The sequence below is a fragment of the Danio aesculapii genome, chromosome 24 (assembly GCF_903798145.1).
Source record: "Danio aesculapii chromosome 24, fDanAes4.1, whole genome shotgun sequence".
NCBI lineage: Eukaryota > Metazoa > Chordata > Actinopteri > Cypriniformes > Danionidae > Danio > Danio aesculapii.
The window spans coordinates 23,186,952-23,207,806 of NC_079458.1; the positions used below are offsets into that span (position 1 = coordinate 23,186,952).

The window sequence follows — 20,855 nt, forward strand, 5'->3', positions numbered from 1 at the left end:
ACCTTGAAAAATATCTAGTCAAATATTATGTACTGTCATCATGGCAAAGATAAAAAAAAATCTGTTATTAGAAATTAGTTTTAAAAACAATTAGGTTTAGAAATGCGCGAAAAAAAAAAATCGTTCCATTGGGTGGGGGGGGGGGGGGTATATATACAGAGGGGCAATAATTTTGACTTTAAATGTACAGTTGAAGTCAGAATTATTAGCCCCCTAAATTATTAGCCCCCCCTGTTTATTTTTATCCCCAATTTCTGTTTAACGGAGAGAAGATTTTTTTTTTTCAACACTTTTCTAAACATAATAGTTTTAATAACTCATTTCTAATAACTGATTTATTATAATGGCAGTAAATAATATTTGACTACATATTTTTCAACACCCTTCTATACAGCTTAAAGTGACATTTAAAGGCTTAACTACGGTAATTTGGTTAACTAGGCAGGTTAGGGTAATTAGGCAAGTTATTGTATAATGATGGTTTGTTCTGTAGACTATCGAAAAAAAAAAATTGCTTAAAGGGGCTAATAATTTTGACCTTAAAATGGCTTTTAAAAATTTTAAAACTGCTTTTATTCTAGCCAAAATAAAACAAATAAGACTTTCTCCAGAAGAAAACATATTGTCAGACATACTGTGAAAATTTCCTAGCTCTGTAAAAAAAATCATTTGGCAAATTAAAAAAAAAATAAATAAAAAAATTGAAAGAGGGGCTAATAATTCTGGCTTCAACTGTATATAAAATACCAATGCAGCTTGGTTTTGGAACAGAGCTAAATGGCTTCACCTTGTTCAGTGAGGTTATAGGTGTGTGAATAACTGAAGTCTCTTACATCAGTCACATCTGGTTTGCTAACTCTGGCTGTCATTCTCTGGTCATGGCGGGATTGTAGAAGGAATGAATCTCCACTGGGGTCTGTGTAGAAACAACGGATTGGTTATTTACCGTCGACAAGTGTTAAGCAACAGCAGGCTCTGCAGCGTTTCCTCTCTCTCTCTCGAGATTTTCTCCAGCTCCTACATGCACGATTCAAGCAATCAACGCTTGGTAATTGAAACGGAGCAAATGAAATGGCATTTAATGGCTGAGAATGAGACTGTTTTTTTAGAGCTCATATAGAAGGTGACTGGCGAACTCTCACAGGCATTATCCTCAACCCAGAGTCAATCTATCATCTGTGTGGTGTTCATAGGTGTCACACTCGCTGTCATCAGGTCCTGGTGCCTGTGACAGAAGCTGTTTGAGTGAATGACTGCAGAGTAACGCACACACTGCATGCTATTCATACTGATACACATATGCACCTATGGGGCTGTATTTTAACAATCTAGGCGCAAAGTCTAAAGCGCATGGCGCAAAAGCATTAAAGGAGTGTTCGAATCTACTTGAATCTTGCTTTTTTAAGGATGGAAAAATATGGTCCGTGCCCCGGCGCATGGTCTAACAGGGTTGTGCTTATTCACTTAATGAGTTACAGGTGTGTTTTGAATATAACGTGCATTAAACGTTAGTCTCATCTACCATTCCCTTTAAGAGTCAGTTGTGTCGTGCCATAACGCATTTGCTATTTACATGGCGGATATTGTAAGTGAAAAAAATGAATACTTCACTAACGAGAAAACAGTTAAACAGACCATTTGTGCGAGGCTCCTCCATTCAGCCTCTTTACTTTCTCTTTACCTTTACTCTTTACTTTACTCCTTTGCCTTAGTAGATAAGGAAACGGTGTTGTACGCACTCCACTGAAGACATCCATTAGCCTATATTTAATTTGATTTGTTAAGCACAAAAGTTCGTTTCAAAACTATTTCTAAATTCAGCTATAATTCCCAGCAAACGAATAAATGAACAATAATAATGAAGTGTGGTAAAGTTATATCAAAACACACTTCCTATTACCCCATATGGTGATGCACATCTCTAAAACCCGACAGGTGGACAAATCTAAACGTATTTTTATTAAAACAAATATAAATATGCATATAATAAATAATACTGGTAATAACAACAACAACATTACAATAAGAATGCAAATTGTCATGAATAAACTGAAAAAAGCCCCTGACATAAAGAGGCGGAGGCAGTGGTTTTTATATTTATGTAGAAAATAATATTTTTGGTAATATTTTAATCCTTTTTTCATATGTACATATATTTGTGTATTGTTGTACATCCTGTGTGTATTAAGCAATGTGTCAGCGCTTGGACCTGCACAGGCGCATAACTAACACGCTCTGCGCTGGACTTTAGACCAGCTTTTAGTTGGTCAATGGCGCAGTCCATTTCAGTTCCTCAAAATAGCAACGCGCCAACAATGTGCCTTAACACACCTCCTTTTTAGGCCAACACACACACACACACACACACACGCACACACACACACACACAAGTCCACAAAGTGGTGCAAATGAATTTGCTATTTAAACAATGTGGTGCTAAATGTGAAAATTAGGGTTGCACTGGTCGGAAAATAGCAACAAATCACGCCAAACACATCTTGCGCCTTATTGCGCCGGGTGTATGATAGGGCCCATAGTCCTTATACTAACTAAAACTGAAATAATATTGCAATCTTGCAATATGTCTTTGAATAATGGTGGTTAGCTCCTTTACTTGAAAGCTCAGATTTGATTACCATAATTTGTGTTGTTGACAGAGTTTGAGGTTTACTGTATCATTGTTATTCACATGCTAAAGTTTGCTTTGATTGTTCAGCATTTACACTTTATCATTGCACACACTTTGGAAAATTTTATTTATCCAGTTTAAGAGTCTTTTTAACACTTCTGTTTGTTTTATGAGATCAGATATTTTGTTTCAATATTTTTGTTTTTGACTATTAAAACTACTTGCCTAAGTAATGTTGGTAAATTAAAATAAAAGTAGTTAAATAAAAAAAAAAATCGTAATATTCCTAAATGTACTGTTAAAAAAATAACAATAATATTAATAATTATCAATATTAAATGATGTTAAACATGATATCGTGATAGTTTTTTTTGCAATATGGCCCAGCCCTCGGAGCCACTCTATATCACACCCTCTCTTAATTTTTCAGTTTAGATTACGTCAAACAACTAATAAAAAAGGCACATTTCAAAGCACTTCACGGGATCTTTAAGTATGCAAACTTGCATATGTAATGCAATCTAAAAGTCTGAGGTTGACGAGTGACTCCCACATTGGTGAATAAAGTGCTTCTCTCCAATTCTCATTTTAGGCAAGCTCACCTATAAAAGCTCTCTCAGAGTCTAGCAGCAAGCGTCTGCCCAGATCCTCAGCTGAATTCTGCCTCTGGAGGGATAAACACATCAATAAAAATGTCAAGTCAATAAGCAGAACCGTCAGAATGCAGAACGGAGTGCAGATACCCTTTAAGGGCTCAGAAAAATGGGTCATGGAAAACAGAGTCAGAATTTTTAGTGGCATTCGTGCTTACCAGAGTGTAGAAACTCTTATTTACCCGCTCATGGCGGTGCTGATCAGAAGACACCAGGTCAAAGTAATCTGGCCAGGGAATACAGGTATAAGTGTACTCATAGAGAAATCTCTCTGTATAAATACTTTTTCATATTCAGTAGTAGGTCAAAATTTCTTACCGATTGGGTATTTAACAATAAGGTTGTACTTGTTAATGTTACTCAATGTATTTACTAAGCTGAACAATCAATGAACAGTATTTGTTACAGTATTTATTCATCTTTGCTAACATTATTTGTTAGTAAACACATTAACATTAACTTTTGAAAGTGATTGAATTGGTTTTCTCTAATGATAACCAACACTGTTTTACTGTATTTGTGTTAATAAATGCAGTGTGAAGCATTGATGAAAGAAATTGGAAAATCCTATTTATTATGTAATGGCAAATATTTTTCAACAGCCTTTATGTCAGTCTTAGTGTCAATAGATTTTTCAGAAATCATTCATTATACATCAAAAATCATAAATATGTTGCTGAAATATCTTCCTTGTTGTCAATGTTGAAAATGGAAGCCTGTTTCCACAAAAACATAAAAAAGAAATTGTTTTATTTCACAATTATCTCAATTAAAAGAATTAAAAGCTATTTATTTACAGTAAGCAATTTGAATTCATATTTTACAATCCACACTGTTTCCTCTGAATTCCAAGTTCACATATAATATTTACAAGTTCATAGCTTGTTAGTAAACTTATAAGCATTAAGTTATAACTAGAAATGTTTAAATGTTAACTCCTAGTTGATCATTTGGAAGTGTCAGAAGGTAGATTTTTCCGATGAATCATCCGTCAAACTGCATCCCAATCATCACAAATACTGCAGGAACCTGCATGAACCCAGATTCTCACAGAAATCAGTCTGAGTTTGGTGAAGGAAAAATCCCGGTTTGGGGTAACATTCAGTATGGAGGTGTGCGAGAGATTTGCAGAGTGGATGGAAACATCAACAGCCTGAGGCATCAAGACATTTGTGCTGCTCATTACATTACAAACCACAGGAGAGGGGAATTTCTACAGCAGGATAGCACTCCTTCTCATACTTCAGCCTCCACATCAAAGTTCCTGAAAGCAAAGAAGGTCAATGTGCTCCAGGATTGACCAACCCAGTCACCAGACAAGAACATTATTGAGCATGTCTGGGGTAAGATAAAGGAGAAGGCCAGATGACTTTATTAATAAGTTATTTGAGTCATTGCAGTCAATGCAGCTCATAGGAGTCAAACACAATATAAACACAATATCCACTGCACCATGACTTTATATTCTAAACTGTACGTTATTTCTGTTAAGTGGCAAGACTTTTGTCCAAGCAAAGTCAGACCTTACTGACCTAATTAAATATATTAAATATTTAAATAATTAAAAATCAAGGCATTATCATTTTTTATTTCGGTAAAATAAGCGTAATCTAGAGGCCTTTGCCTTTCATGTAAGCCACTTCTGATACCAAATGATCAACTGGAAGTCAAATTATTATTTGTTGTTCCTAAAACTTGGATAGGCAACTTTTGCCAGGTTGTGTATTTACGATTTCTAGTTAGGTTAGCATAAACAATAGATTTTTGGCTTTGTGTAAACTACTTATGACATGTTTTTTTTTTTTTCTAGAATTACATTATTTTTATTTGAAATTGGAAGAAATCTTTGCAGACTTTTGCAGAAAACAACAAAAATGAACATTTTACTTAAACCCATAACTAATAAATCCAGAGAAACAGAATTTAAAGGGATAGTGCAAAAATGAAAAATCCCTCACCATATAATCAAACTCAAGTCTTCTACACAAAAACTAGATATTCTGAAGAATGTTGGGGGGGGGGGGCATTTTTCATTTTTTCCAACATTCATCTGCATATCTTGTTTTGTGTAGAAAAAGAAACTCAGTTAGGTTTGGAAGAAGCAGAGAATGAGTGAACAATGACAGAATTTTCATTTTTTGGCAAGCTATCCCTTTAAGTGATCACATATTTTATGTTCCCATAGCTACATATATATTCTTTTTATCCTCCCAATAACTTCAGATTAATTTAATGTTGCATACTTGTTAAATAAAACTATTAATTTAAATCTTCCCAGTAATTACCTTGATCAAAAAATCTGTATTATAACATACTTTACAGAAATGTCAAATGAAATGTCAGACAGACTGACCTGCAGCTCTGCCCGTCCTCAGGCTGTTGATGGTTCGCTGCTGTTGTCGTAACAGAGCCTGTTGTTGTATATCTAGACTGTGATCATCACTGGGGGGCTCAGGATACGCCTGCCGCATCTCCTCACGAGATACTCCATCTGACAACACACACGCAAAGATGACAGTCTTTCCTCCTCATCACTTAAAGATAATACAGAGAGATACAAACAAATATGATCCAATTGCAGAAAACACTGACTCATATGGCCAATCAGTTCTGTCCATCACTGTATAATATTAGAACAAAAAGAGCCGCAGCCTTAATTATCAAAAGATCAACATCTCCATTTAAACACCTACATGATCTTAAAGGGTTAGTTTACCCAAAATTGAAAAGTCTAATTTATTTCTCATGTTGTTCCAATCCCCAGAGCCTTAGCTCATCTTCAGAACACAGTTAAGATATTTTAGATGAAATCCAAGAGCTCTCTTACCCTTCATATAGAGGAACCCAAAATTCTGTCTAAATGTAACATGTAACGGTGATAACCATACAAAGCTCCAAGAACACTTTCAGTATGAGCCAAACAATTTTTTAAAGAACGTCAAGTTGTGCTGCTGACTCTAATGGCGATACATCATATTGCCTGTTGCAAACTCAACCCTAACTGCCTAATGAGGATAAGAAAAATGTTTTTACATTTTGGCACACAAATGTGTTGGTTGAGCTTCATAGTGAAGTCTTGTGATGGAGGGTCAGAGAAATCTAGGATTTAATCTAAAATAACTTAATTTGTGCTAGGGATGAGCGATATCGACTTAATACAATATGAAAGTTTCTGGTATTTATTCTGATAATGATATGAATAACAATAATTCATAAGTATGTACAGAGAGAAAAAAGGAAAAAAGTATTTATTGTGAGTACAGACAACGCTGTTTTACTCCTATTGGATGCTAGAGGGCACAGTTGCACATAAAAACTGCAAAACTGCATTACAGAAGTAAAGAAAACGAATAAACGGATAAAATATGAAGACAATAAACAATTTTGTCAATATGTGGCTTGTGTTTTGTCATTGTATAGATACATTGTAGATTTAACCATTATTATCACAATAAGAATAAATCTTATCTGGGGGAAAATTTTATTGGTATTTTGCAAATATTGCCCATCCCTAATTTGTGTTCCGAAGATGAATGAAGGCCTTAGCGGATTGCAACTACATGAGTAAATAATAACATTAATAGTAAATAATTTAGACATTTTAATTGGGTCAACTAATCTTTTAATCCGCTTAAGTCATGACGTATCGATGAGGTATGGAATACTGTTTCCAGGTCCAAGCCGCTACTCATTTGAATTGGGAAAATGTTCATCATATCACACATTAAAGTTAATGTTATATGCAATTATAGTGTACACTAAAGTATCTGGGCTTGCTGCATTACAAATTTTAACAATTGAAAAAAATTATACCACTTTCTGACTATCATATATTAGGCATGGAGATATATATAGCGATATATATAGATATATATATAGCGATCGTGATTTTCTAAAGTATTACATCGCTTTGTAAATGTTTATTATTACCATTTAATGAGTCTCCCCATACAGTTTGACAGAACGCTTGGACCCGGAAGCTGCTTCGCATGACGTCACACTTAAGCGGATTGTAAATGACCTCCATTTGCATAGTTAAGGTCAGAATTATTAGCCCCCTTTGAATTTTTTTTCTTTTTTAAATATTTCCCAAATGATGTTTAACAGAGCAAGGAAATTTTCGCAGTATGTCTTACATGGAAGTGTCTTGAAAAATATTTAGTCAAATATTATTTACTGTCATCATGGCAAAGATAAAATAAATCTGTTATTAGAAATGAGTTATTAAAACTGTTACAGTGTGTTTAGAAATGTGTTGAGAAAATCTTCTCTACATTAAACAGAAATTGGGGTAACAATAAACAAAGGGATAATAATTCAGGGGGGCTAATAATTCTGACTTCAACTGTACATAACTTTTAACCATAGATTCATATGTTTGACCCAACATGTTTGACCCAAAGTGAGCAGACATCATGTATGGGTGAAATTGACTGATTCAATCTTTGGTGTTTTCAATCATAGATCTGTGTTAAACACGGCCTTGCCAAAAATAGAGTACTATGTTTCTTGTTGGAATATGATGATTGGTATCTACAATAGCAAATCAAGCAACTTGACTGAACTTTTAACTTTTTATATTGACAATAGTAAAACTGCATCATCACCAAATAATTTTTCAAAAATGCTGATTAATACAGTAAAGAAAGTAAAAAACGGTTGAGTTCATTTAAAGTGAGATTGGGAAAATGTGCCCCGGTGTACATTTTTGAGAACCAAGAAATATGTGCTCGCAGGTACATATGGCTGAATTTTGTGTGTAAAATGAACACTACGAGGTGGTACTCCTGACTGCTTGAGGGGCCGATCACATGGAACGCGCTTTTTAAGTTTTCGGTTGGGTTTAAGGAATGGGGTTTGTGGGTCATTTAATATCAAGCTGATATATTCCGCACAACACCAAGTTGACCGTCTTCTCTCACAGACATGTATGAGAAGGACATTAATATTCACAGAAATATTTACAGCGGCAGCATCTGGTAGATTTACAAGAAATGGCAGATGTGGAAAAAACCTACCCCAGTAATGTATTTGAGATTGTCAAAAATGTACATGGAGGCCTCTAATGGATTTGTGAAAACAAAAACTGCAAGTCCAGGGTACATATTTGTCCGTTCTCAAAAATATAGCACATATTTCCAATAAGCCAGGGCTAGAGATTTAAGAAAAATATTCATCTGTTTGATAATATAATTGTTTTCAGAATCATTTATTCTGAATCATGTGGGGAAATAAAGTGACGTATATCCAGAATTGTCCAGTTCTAGAGGAGAACGAAGCTTAAGGAAAGAGCATGACAAAGCAAGTGCACAGAGCCAAGCGATGCTGAGTCACAGCTCACAGAGATGCTGCTTATTTCTGTCCTGCTGAGGCTCTGATGAGTGATGCCACCATTACTTCACCTCATGAGTGGCCAGATGGAAAAAGAGATGTGCTGAATCCATCTTCTGAGCTAAAGAGAAGGTTAAGGGGACATAAAACATTCCTCTAGCTAAACAAATTAGCAGGACTTTGGACATACTGTAAAATAAGTAATTGTAGTTTCATTCAGCCCTAACAAGGTTTTCTTCTCTATAAATTAATTGTTTTTATGCCTAAATTAAATAAATTTCTTCAAGCTTCATAATAGCGATGATGAAAATTTCCTGTTTAATCTTTACCAGTTTGGACCCCCTTTTGCCTTCAGAACTGCCTTAATCCTTCGTGGCCTAGATTAAACAAGGTACTGGAAATATTCCTTAGAGATTTTGGTCCATATTGGTCCAGATTTGTCTGCTGCTCATCCATGATGTGAATCTCACGTTCCACCACATCCCAAAGGTGCTCAATTGGATTGAGATCTGGTGACTGTGGAGGCCATTTCAGTACAGTGAACTCATTATCATCTTCAAAAAACCAGTCTGAGATGATTTGCGCTTTACGACATGGCGTGTTATTCTGCTGGAAGTAGCCCTCAGAAGCTGGGTACACTGTGGTCATAAAGTGATGGACATGGTCAGGAACAATACTCAGGTAGGCTGTGCATTGACACAATGCTCAATTGGTACTAATGGGCCCAAAGTGTGCCAAGAAAATATCCTTCACACCATTACACCATCACCACCACTACCCTGAACTGTTAATACAATGCAGGATGGATCCATGCTTTCATGTTGTTAATGCCAAATTCTGACCCTACCGTCCAAATGTCGCAACAGAAAACGAGACTCATCAGATCAGGCAAAGTTTTTCCAATTTTCTGTTGTCCAATTTTGGTGAGCCTGTGCGAATTGTAGCCTCAGTTTCCTGTTTTTTTTTCTGAAATACTCAGACCAGCCTGTCTGGCACCAACATATGTGCCACATTCAAAGTCACTTAAATCACCTTTCTTCTTTGTTTGCTTTGTTTGAACTGCAGCAGATCATCTTGACCATGTCTACAAGTCTAAATGCATTGAGTTGCTGCCATGTGATTGGCTGATTATAAGTTCGTGTTAACGAGCAGTTGGACAGGTGTACCTAAAAGTGGCCGGTGAGTGTATACAGTATGAAACCATTATTAGCTAAAACTGCTAATACGTATTGTTAACTCATTACATACTCATTATAATAAACAGTTATAACGAACAGTTTACTTAAAATAATATTCATTATTTTAGTTAACTATACTTGATAGTAGTTTCTACTTTTTAAGGGGTTTGTTCAACCCAAATTGAATACTGTAATAATTTACTCATCCTCATTTATCAAAAACAAAAAAGAATTCCAAAGAACACAAAGTAAGATTTCTGTCCCTTTAATTACAACCGAAACACTGATGCTTCAAAAGTCTAAACATTCATAAAGAAAAACACAGATTGCACAGTTTAATCCAAGTATTCAGAAGAGAAATGACTGCTTTTTATAACGAACAGATTGAATTGATGCTTTTAGTTAAATATTAAAATCAGCGAACAATGCTTTCAGCGTTTCACAGCTCAAGCATGCTTACTTGGCGTGTGAGAACCAATGAGGTTTATTTTTGTGTGTCATGCTACACATTTGAGCTTTAAGAACAAATGAAGCTTCTTCTTACGTGTATAAAAGACAAACAAACAAAACTTTAAATACTGTACATTCACCATATAAAGCAGCCATACATCTTCAGAACATTAGAATTAAACCACTTATAGATTTATATCTCATTATGGACATTCAGCAGCAAGAATTTGTGTGAACAAACCTTCAGTGAAAAGATACGGAAATCTCTTAGACTTCATTAAATAGACATTTGGAGGGCAGATGGAAGTTTATTATATTTCACTAAAGCGAACAATGGATCAGGGCATGAGCAAGAAGAAATGAGTGTGGCTGCTGGTGGATATGTGGAGGTAATAGCAGCTGGTGAATGGGATTTTGAAAGCCATCACAGCTGTAATGAGTCTTTTTTGAGAGTGAAATTACAGGCCGACTGAAGAGTTCAGTGTCAGACTTACCTCTGTACTTGAGACGGTTAAATTCCTGTAGGTTCTGCGTGTTGGCCGCTGCAGTGGTGTGGGAAGCTGGTCTCCTGATGGGGGCTTGTTTGCGTAGTTTTGCCACATCAAAAATATCCTCCTGGAGCTGCTCTCTTGGCCTGTTTGACATACAAGCATGATGTACAGTTCTGTTTAAATCTGGCATTTTATCTTGTCTTCTCCACTTTTGACCTCTTTCTTGAATTGTGGGTCTATGGGTGGGTATATGTATGGCTCTTTTCTGATCCTTTAATCAAACTGTGAAAATAAGCTTGTACAATATGTTCTTAAATGAAGAAAATTTAAAATTATATAGAGAGCAGCTGACTTGTTTATGTTCTGACAGCGACATAGAATGAAAATCTGGATTTACCAATTATAAGTGTTCAAATTATATACCGTTAATTGTTTCATTGTTCTAGGGTAAGTCCTGTATGAAAATCCTGGTGAAGAAACAAAACACAGACTCTGATGAGCCACTTGAGATATGCACACCCCAGACTGCATTTCATTTGCCACAATGTTTTCTAGTGAAATTACAACAATGGATTTTTCACCCTATTATTTTGTGTGTCAAAGCACGTATAAAACATACTAAGTACTTGGGATGCAAGAAGTTGAATATATGGATTCTAAATTTATTCAGTGGCACCCCAAGAGACATAAGGTCTATTTAAATGTATTCTTTGTTAGTTTAACGTGTATATTGTGAAATTTGCCACATGTTTGTTATAAGGCAACAGATACATGCCAGTGTTAATTTCGTTGCCGAAAAATTTCCAATTTTTGTGACGAACAAATTTCTAGCGCCGAAAACTAAATAAAAATTAAGTGATGATGACGACAACTATAATGAAAACATACTGACATTTTCATTGACTATTAAAAACGAGACGAGAATGTGATTGGGGCATGTATTTTGGTAAATATCCAATCAGAAATAATCTTGCATACACACACACACACACACACACACACACACACACACACACACATTTGAAAAGTAACTGATCCATAGTAGACGAGAGATGCGTTTACACATCATCATCCATATGGCCATCTGTCTGATTAAACTATGTATAATGAGATGGCAACAGTTAAGAGAAAAAGAAGATTCACATTTGATTTCAAGATAAAAAGACCATAAACCGTATGAGGACAAAGCTGATAAAAACAACAAATCTAAAGGGACATCACCATGCCCAGGAATCATCCCAAAATTCACGATAAACTCGATCTTCTGTTTTTACCTGAGTGTGTTCTTTTGCTTAACTAAAACGGTAAAGCCTCTTGCTGACATTTATAGAAATGACTCGATGTACATCAAAATGATTACATCGGTAACATATGATCATGCCATTCGTTTTCGTGAGAAGTTGTTCCCTCACGTGTTGCATTTTAGCTGCGGTTACAGTTTACCTAACTTTAACCCAGATCTAACTCGCACTGTCTACATCTGCCACGACTGTCATGACAAAATAAACTTGGATAATAAACTAAAATAAAATTTATTCAAAACACTAAAACAAAATCTAAATTTGCTGTCAAAATTCACACGGATACATGCATATGTTTGTAATGAGGCAACAGACACATGTCAACCACTTAAATATGTATCTAATGAACGTTTATGCATCGTGTTATATATCACTCAGCTCTTACTGTGATTTTTCTGGAGTGAAAAGATAAGCTTTAATACGATCAAAACCAACCAAGCTTTTCATTAAAAGGGTCATTTCTGTTGTAATAAATGAGCATATAGAGAATTCCTTAACTTACCAAAATTCTATATCTACTATGTACTGTAGATACCATGCTACCATATACTGAGAAACCATATACATACTGAATCAATGAATTCTATGGCAACTTAAAATAACAATGCTGAGTTTGTGTTAGAATGAAGACTTGTAAGAAGACCTAGTTTCAGGAAAACATGCTTAAAACATGATTTGAAGAATTAGTTCTTTAATAGAAAGTATTTGGTATTTTGTAGTTGTTCGGCCAGGTTCAACCACATGAGCATCTAAAGTTGAAAATGTTGTCAAACACATCTGGAAATGGTCAAAAAAGGACAAGTATAAAATGTTTAAGACCTTGTTTACACCTTCATTTAGCGTCATCCATTTTGGATGCATCTACACTTAGTACTAGGTATAACTTGGCAAAAGGGTTATTATATAAAACAGACTATGATACAATGATCATGAGCCCAACACAAAGCATTGTAGTCTTGAATTTATGTTCTGAATATATCTGCAGGATATTTTATCAATTTACCTGATATGAATGGGAGGGGGGAGATCATTTCTGTTGGACTGTATTAACTGTCCCTCCAGACGTCTCTGTTCGCTTCGCAGCTGCCTACGCAAGGCAGATAACTCTCTGATCACAGTGCGCTTTTCCTCTAAAAGACAATGAAAGTGCATAGTTCAGGGACTGTGTATTTTGCAGCTGTGATGACTGCAGTACAGGCTGTGATGAGATTTACCTGTAGCCCTGATCTCATTCCTGCGGGCAGGCACTGGTGGAGAATGCGGTGCAGACATAGAGCGCATCTGTTTGAGGAAAAACAGAAAAATGTTAGTCATTTTTATGTTAAGTTCCAATCTATGTGGGCAGTTCTTGGACAAAATAAACTCTAAGGACTTTATTTGTGACAGGGACTGAATTTTTTATTATATGAAGATAAAAAATGGCTGTTTTGTATTATTTAAATTATTATGATAATGCTTAAAATAAGGTTAAAGTTGTTAACTATACTAGTTGATATAAACATGCAAACATTTCTAAAGCATTCATTCAATAACCTCAGTTATAAAAATTTACCGATACCATGTTCATTTTGCTAGTGCACATTGTTAGCCTTTAGGTGAACAATTACTCTCTACAAGTTAATCTACCGTTTTGGCAATGTTTAAATCAACATAACCGTTTGAGATGTCATAAAACCCTACCCCTATTTAGTATTGAATAGACACATATATTGACTTCAATCAACAGCTTCTTCTCTGCAGTGTCAGTATAGAGGGCACACTTGATCCCCCCTCTGTCATATTACCTCAGATGAACCTGTGCTTTGAGTAAGTTAAGAACATGCATTCAAGGGAGTGTACATCACTGCACAGTGCCTGTGAAAGCGTGCAATATACACACAATGAGGAGAAGAAACTGTTCAATAAAGTTGATATTATTATGTTTTAGGTCCACAGCAAATGAGCTTGATAATACGATAGCACAATATATTCAATTATTTAATATCGACCGAATAGAAAGGACCATTTTAATGTATATAGCCAAATATGTAATCATTCATATATGATTTTGTTTTCTCACTTTATGTTGAACTTCTGGGAAAATGTTTGATTATAAATGTATTATTAAAAAATGAAATATAAAAACACTTTTTCTAAACTAATTATTGCAAGCCCAACATGAAATATAGATAAATAAAATGCTAAACGTAAACACTGTACTTTCAAACTTGCAACGTTCCACCATGATTTTATTCAGATTTCTGCCTGCATCCAGACTGATCATCCAAATGATGAAAAAGTATTAGCGTAAACAATGTATTTTGCGACGCCACGAAATAAGCAATACAGCATAATGTTAAACAACAGACTTTTTATTTTGTCAACACAATATATATTATAGCATTGCACAGCTGATAATATTCTGAACATGCATATGGTCTGTTTTAGGGTTGTAAAGTCTGGAACCTTGACAGTAGTGTTGTAACAGATCACAAATCTAACGGTTTGAATCGCATTGTGGTCACAGATCGGACCATTTTTCGGATCAGCCAAAAAGAGGAGGAGACTAATGTAATTTGCTTTCCATTTATTACAAAAACAGTACTGCAAGACACTTATAGTTTCAACAAACAGAACTTAGAACCTGTAATTTTATTAAAAATAAAATGGCAAAATAATAAGCTGAATAAAAATAAATTGTAAAATATTCAGTACTGTGAAAAATTCAATGTTACTACAACTGATGCTGAATATGCTAAATGTATAAATCTAACATTATAATTTGTACAACTCATATTTATTTTTAGTCTCGTTTTCAATAAATGATTCAATTATTCACTCATAAAACTTCATGTTTCAGTGCTAGATTTGTCCTTTTTGAAGAATTATTCAGTGGCACATTTTTGATGTCTAGTATTTGCCACGTATTGGTTATAATATAATGAAATTACTGCCTACAACTTTCATTTTTGAGAATATGAGGGTGATTGTAATCTTTGCCATAAACATCAGTGGTTTTATCTAAACTTTAAACTGTTATCCCAGTACTTCTGTGTTATTTGACTGTTTTTAACTTCATAACTAACTCAAAAAACTAAAAACTGAATCTCTTTCTTGATTTTTGCATTTTTCAAACACAGATTTGAATGCAGCGATTGGAAGGATTAATAAACATATGCAAATCACCATCATTTATATCTTGTGTTGCGTGGGTGTTGAGATCCCGATCTTTAAATAATTAATTGTGCAGCTTACACTGAATGCATTAATGCAGGCTAAACAAGTAGTGACAGAAAACATCTTTAATAACCTAAGAAACCCACCACATCCTAAATAACGTGCCATAACTTCTTCTGTCCTCATTATATTTTAGAGAAAGGCCTAAACGCTTTCATACATGTGATATGAATGACATGAGAGACGATCTCTCTGCAATCGATATAAATTTAGGATTAATCTACTAGTAAAAAAAATGTACTAATCCATGGGTCACATGTGTTCTGAACTGTGGGTTGTGATCTGTACGAATCACGGATCAACTGTGAACTGTTATACCCCTACCTGACATCGATGGAGGAAAAGGGATCTCTCTGATTTCACCTAAAATATCTTAATTTATGTTCCACAGACAAACAAAGGTCTCAGGGAACTGGAACAACAATTTTGGGGTAAAAAAAATAACTGTTTTCCAACCCTGTCCCTAGAGGCACACCAACAGAACCTCATTTGGATAAATCCCTTATCTGACACATTCTTTTCAGGTTTTGGAGTCTCTTCTAATGTTCTGATGAGTTGATTCAGGCGTGTTAGATTAGGAATAGGTTAAAAATATGTACTCTTGGTGTGCTTTCAGAAACAGGGTTGGGAAACACTGAACTAACCCACTAACACTGTCTAACCCAAGAACTGTTGTCTAGCATGAAGTGAGCATGTGCGTCACTCACAGACAGAGTTGCAGAAGAGCGATGGCTCTCTACCGATGGAGGTCTAGGCGTCTGCTGGCGTAGTTTCTTCTGCAAGGCTGGCAGAGGTGGCGACGGTGCCCTTTGGACCTTTCGGCATTTAAGAATTGAGAAATGGATGTTTAGTTTGAGGGCTTCATGTATGCCTATGAACAAATGTAACAGGCTTGATAATGTGCACCCTTTACCTCCTCCACATGCGTCTGCTTTTCTCTCTCAAGTCTCTTCCTCAGGGCTTCGTTCTCTTTCTCCTCTGCTTCTTTCCTCACTTTTTCTGCTTCTTTTCGACGCTCTTCTGCTTGTCTGATCAACTCCTCATTTTTGGCCATTTGCTATAAAAAGGAGACAGAATGGAAATATTGTATGATGTTAAATAATGAACAGAATTGAAGTTTTTATTCATATATAAACACTGATCAGCGAACAATGTTTACAACATACAAATACAGTCACAGAAGCTCATATCAGCTTCCATAAGAGCCACCCAATGAGGTTTATTCTTGCCTGGTATGGCTGACATTTAATGTTGACATTTTGCAAGTGGACGCCAGTCATTCCAACAGGAATCTGTGTGATTGGGTGTTTCGTGTGAGTTTTGTTCACTCACTTCCAAGTCAGTCATACAGATTCACATTTATTTATTTTATTTTTTGTGGGGTGGGGTCAATGTTAGCATGGTCTAGATACAAAGGTTTAGGCATTGTAAAAAGTAGCTGCTTATTAATAACAAGGAATCATTATTTTTAATAATTAGTTTCTGTGTCGGGCTTGATTAGTACACCATGTTAAACTCTATAGAGGACAGACTATTTCAAGCCTAACACACTCATATGTTCAATCTGGGTCAAGACCAGTGCTTCAAAGTGAATACATCTTCCTCTCGGATGGCCATTTTTGGGATTTGCGTGATATAACTATGAATCAAGAACCTCTTTCTCTTTCTGGCGCTTCCTCTCCTGCTCCTCCTCATACTCTCTTTGGATCCGAGCTCGCTGTTCGGCTAGTCGTCTTTCTTCTTTCTCTTCCTCAAGCCTGTGCCGCTCCCTTTCTTCTGCCTCCTTTATCCTCTTTTCCTCAATCTGTTCATCCCAATGATGATGACAAAGTGAGATGTCAGGCCAGAATCACAGATAACAGAATCTAAAGCTGATTGAATGAGGCAAGTATGTCCGTACCTGTTGTTTCAAGCAGTCTTTGTACTTTTCCTGATCATGAAGCTGCTGTGGAGTAGGCAGGTCACTGAAAAGGTTACCTCGGGTATGAACAGTCGGCTGAGAAACATAAAGACCTGCAGGCTCTACAGGGGCAGAAAGCAGCTAGATGGATTGCACGCAAAGGTCTTTTATTTTTAGCTTGTAAATAAATGGTGGTTGATTGTATGCAGCAATATACTATATATACAACAGTTCTGTCTGGTTCTCGAATCTGATTGGCTGATATCAGTGCTATATTCCCGTAATCACAGCACTTATAATTCGTGCTCACCCTTCTGTATTACTTCGCCAACATACAGTGACAGCAGATCAATAGACTCACTACAGTTTGACAAAATATATGCTTTTGTGATGGCGAGTCCAACTGTAATTCTGTGGCCACAGTTACATTATGCATGAAGTAGTTTCTGTCACCTGTCCTCGAAGACAATGATATCCGGGCTGGTCTGCCTCCGGAATCATAAGCTTCCACATTTGTTTTATGCATTTGTTTCAGATCACCTGGAAACAGAAACATTATTTCACTATGATTTATAATACACATTTTCAGAATTACAATGACCACAAAAAGCAGGACATGGGCTGATACCTTATATAGATGTACAGTACATAAGCGGGTTACAGAAAAGGCTGTCAGTTTCGAATCAAATTGAAATTTGAGCAACTATTACTATGAACTGCATGATCGAGGAGTTGTTATAAGGGCAATCTTAATTGCAAAATTCTTCTAGAGCACTGAAATATTCACTTAATGAAAATTTCCACAATTGATGCTCAGAAGTTCTTCACAAACGTATCACGAAAGAGATAATTTCATTTCATATGCAAGGATAAACAATTGCCGCTAGTTAAGTACAGAACTAATAAATGGCTAAAATGTGGCGAGTATATAGAAGTATTTACATACAGTATAATGTACTTTAAGCAACACTATAAAAACTTATGTCTGTAAGATATCAGTTCTGATGCTGTTCATAAATTCAATTCACATGTCACCATCAGTGTCTCAGTGTGCAGTGATACAAGGTCTCTTCTGTCCTAATTCAGCTAGAGAGTTGGAAATTGGAAGCTAGGAGAGCTAACTGAGATGCACCGTCATTTATGCTGAAACTAAAAAACAAAAAGTTTGTGGTCATACTGAAACATTTCCTATTATCAGCAAATATAGTTTTAATAACCTCAAAATAAGAATAAAATAATGATTGCTGAAGTATAATATCACACTAAAGACTGGAGTTCTGTTTATTATACTACTAACTTGTAGAGGTATAAAATTGTTACAACAATGTATTAACATTGTTGCTACTGTATGTGTGTAGTATTATTTAACATGCTACTAGCTAACACATTGCTAATATGTTCCTTAAATTATTAAATAACTCCAAGCATCTATTATTTCATCTGGGTAGCATGATTCTAACAAGATTTAGCACAGTGCTAACATTTTATCATGTTGCTAATGTTTCCAAGATTACCCCTAGCACGTTTTAACATTTTGCTAGAATATTCCAAACGCTGCTAGCCTGAATAAACAAGGTTTTAGCATGTTTTATTATTTTGCTAGCATATTCCAAACACTGCTAGTCTGCATAAACAAGCTTTTAGCATGGTTTAACATTTTGCTAAGATATTCCAAACACTGCTAGTCTGCTAGCCTGAATAAACAAGTTTAGCATGTTATATCATTTTGCTAGCCTATTCCAAACACTGCTAGTCTGAATAAACACGGTTTTAGCACGTTTTAACATTTGCTAGCATATTTCAAGCACCGCTAGCCTGAATAAACAGGTTTCTAGCATGTTTTAACATTTTGCTGGCATATTCCAAACACTTCTAGCCTAAATAAACAAGTTTCTAGCATGGGTTAACATTTTGCTAGTCTATTCCAAACACTGCTAGTCTGAATAAACAAGGTTTTAGCACGTTTTAACATTTTGCTTCCATATTCCAAACTCTGCTTGCCTGAATAAACAGTTTCTAGCATGTTTTAACATTTTGCCAGCATATTCCAAACACTGTTAGCCTGAATAAAAAAAGTTTCTAGCATGTTTAAAAATTTTGGTAGCATATTCCTAACATTGCTAGCCTGAATAAACAAGTTTCTAGCATGGTTTAACATTTTGCTAGCATATTCCAAACACTGCTAGCCTGAATAAACAGTTTATAGCATGGTTCAACATTTTGTTAGCATATTTCAAACACTGCTAGCCTGAATAAACAAGTTTCTAGCATGGTTTAACATTTTGTTAGCATATTTCAAACACTGCTAGCCTGAATAAACAAGTTTCTAGCTAACATAAAGCACCCTGCTAACATATATCAACATGTTGCTAGCATATTGCTAACAATTTAACATAGCTAGCATTTTATAGCATGCTACTGTATAGATTTAGCTGTGCCTTTACTGAATGAGCACTGTTCTACGGCCGACAGATCACACCATTATATCTTTCTTTTCTTTTTCATTCCTTTAAAGCCTGTTTAACACATTTTTATTCCATTTTTAATAATGTCTATTATTTGCTGTTTTTATTTCTTATACTTGTATTGTATGTTTCTTTTATTTTTGTTTATGTAAAGCACTTTGAATTACCATAAGGTATGAAATGTGCTATATAAATAAACTAGCCTTGCCTAGACAGGCAGACAGATGTTTCTAGCATGATTTAACACAGTGCATGTTTTTTATTAATATGAATATTTTACAATGAATTAACACAGTATCTAGGAGATCATGCAGTTTATGTAAACATTGACTTCTATATTTTTTTAAATTTAACCCTCCCACTGACCAAGCACTGCTAGCGAAGTGCGCTAATTAAAGCCTTCTGAAAGTGCAGTGATTGCAACTGACTGTGAACAGAGAGTTGAGTGAAGTGTGAACTCTGCATGCGTACTGATGAGGTTTCCATGATGGTCCCTGAGAGGGGCTCCTCCTCCTGCTCTTCCCCAGGGCTCGTAGGCCTTCATCTCAGCTTCTATCTTAGCATCGAACAGCTCCTTCTCCACCTTCTCGCGATGCCGTCTCTGCTGTCGTTCCTGAATCTGTGCTCCGCAATTTGGTTTAATTAGACTTTGTTCACAGTGCACATCATCCGATTTGTTTTTTCAAATCCCAAACGACAAATCCTGTCTGCTCCCTTTCCACAAATCAGAATTAATTATTCATGTGTTGTCTTTTTGATTAAATGGCAAATTAAACGGAAAAACCTTGCTGCCTAGTACCTAAATAAAGCCTCAATGTCAGAAATTTAAGATCAACATTAAAGTAATATTACTCAACTTGTTGTAATCAGACTTTGAAGTACCCTTAGAGGAAAAAAGTTTCAGCTAACTTCCAGATAACCACTTTAACCCTGCTCTGCCTCTTGATTCTCTTTACCTTGGGAAATAGCAAGCTCTACTCTGATCTCCCTCTCTGTCATACTGTTGACGTTCATACTAAACTCAAGATATATTAGCATTCAAGGCCATTCGTCTTCAAACACTTCCCTGCACTATTTCAGACTCAATGATCTTGCATCCAGACAGCTAACCAACATCTTTCCAGCTATACATCTTCCACTATCAAAGCTCCCCCTGAGGAAATACAGGGAAGATAATACGATTTGTCCTCCTCAAGTCCTTCATCTGTGTCCACAGCCATTATGATATCTTCATATCATCT

The 20,855-nt window shown here is 35.6% G+C and overlaps 1 protein-coding gene across 1 annotated transcript in view; it reads right to left on the reverse strand.

The window, feature by feature from the left end:
- Positions 1-20,855, reverse strand: part of LOC130218425 (centrosome and spindle pole-associated protein 1) — a 44,935-nt gene that overhangs the window by 9,266 nt on the left and 14,814 nt on the right. The window contains exons 14-26 of the mRNA XM_056450617.1: positions 20,086-20,233; positions 17,603-17,689; positions 17,150-17,271; positions 16,904-17,053; positions 16,163-16,306; positions 15,957-16,064; positions 13,248-13,314; positions 13,037-13,163; positions 10,736-10,875; positions 5,636-5,773; positions 3,465-3,508; positions 3,232-3,295; positions 834-916 (exon numbers count right to left, since the gene is read on the reverse strand). Coding sequence (XP_056306592.1) covers positions 834-916; positions 3,232-3,295; positions 3,465-3,508; positions 5,636-5,773; positions 10,736-10,875; positions 13,037-13,163; positions 13,248-13,314; positions 15,957-16,064; positions 16,163-16,306; positions 16,904-17,053; positions 17,150-17,271; positions 17,603-17,689; positions 20,086-20,233 — 1,422 coding nt within the window. The remainder of the gene's footprint in view (positions 1-833; positions 917-3,231; positions 3,296-3,464; positions 3,509-5,635; positions 5,774-10,735; positions 10,876-13,036; positions 13,164-13,247; positions 13,315-15,956; positions 16,065-16,162; positions 16,307-16,903; positions 17,054-17,149; positions 17,272-17,602; positions 17,690-20,085; positions 20,234-20,855) is intronic.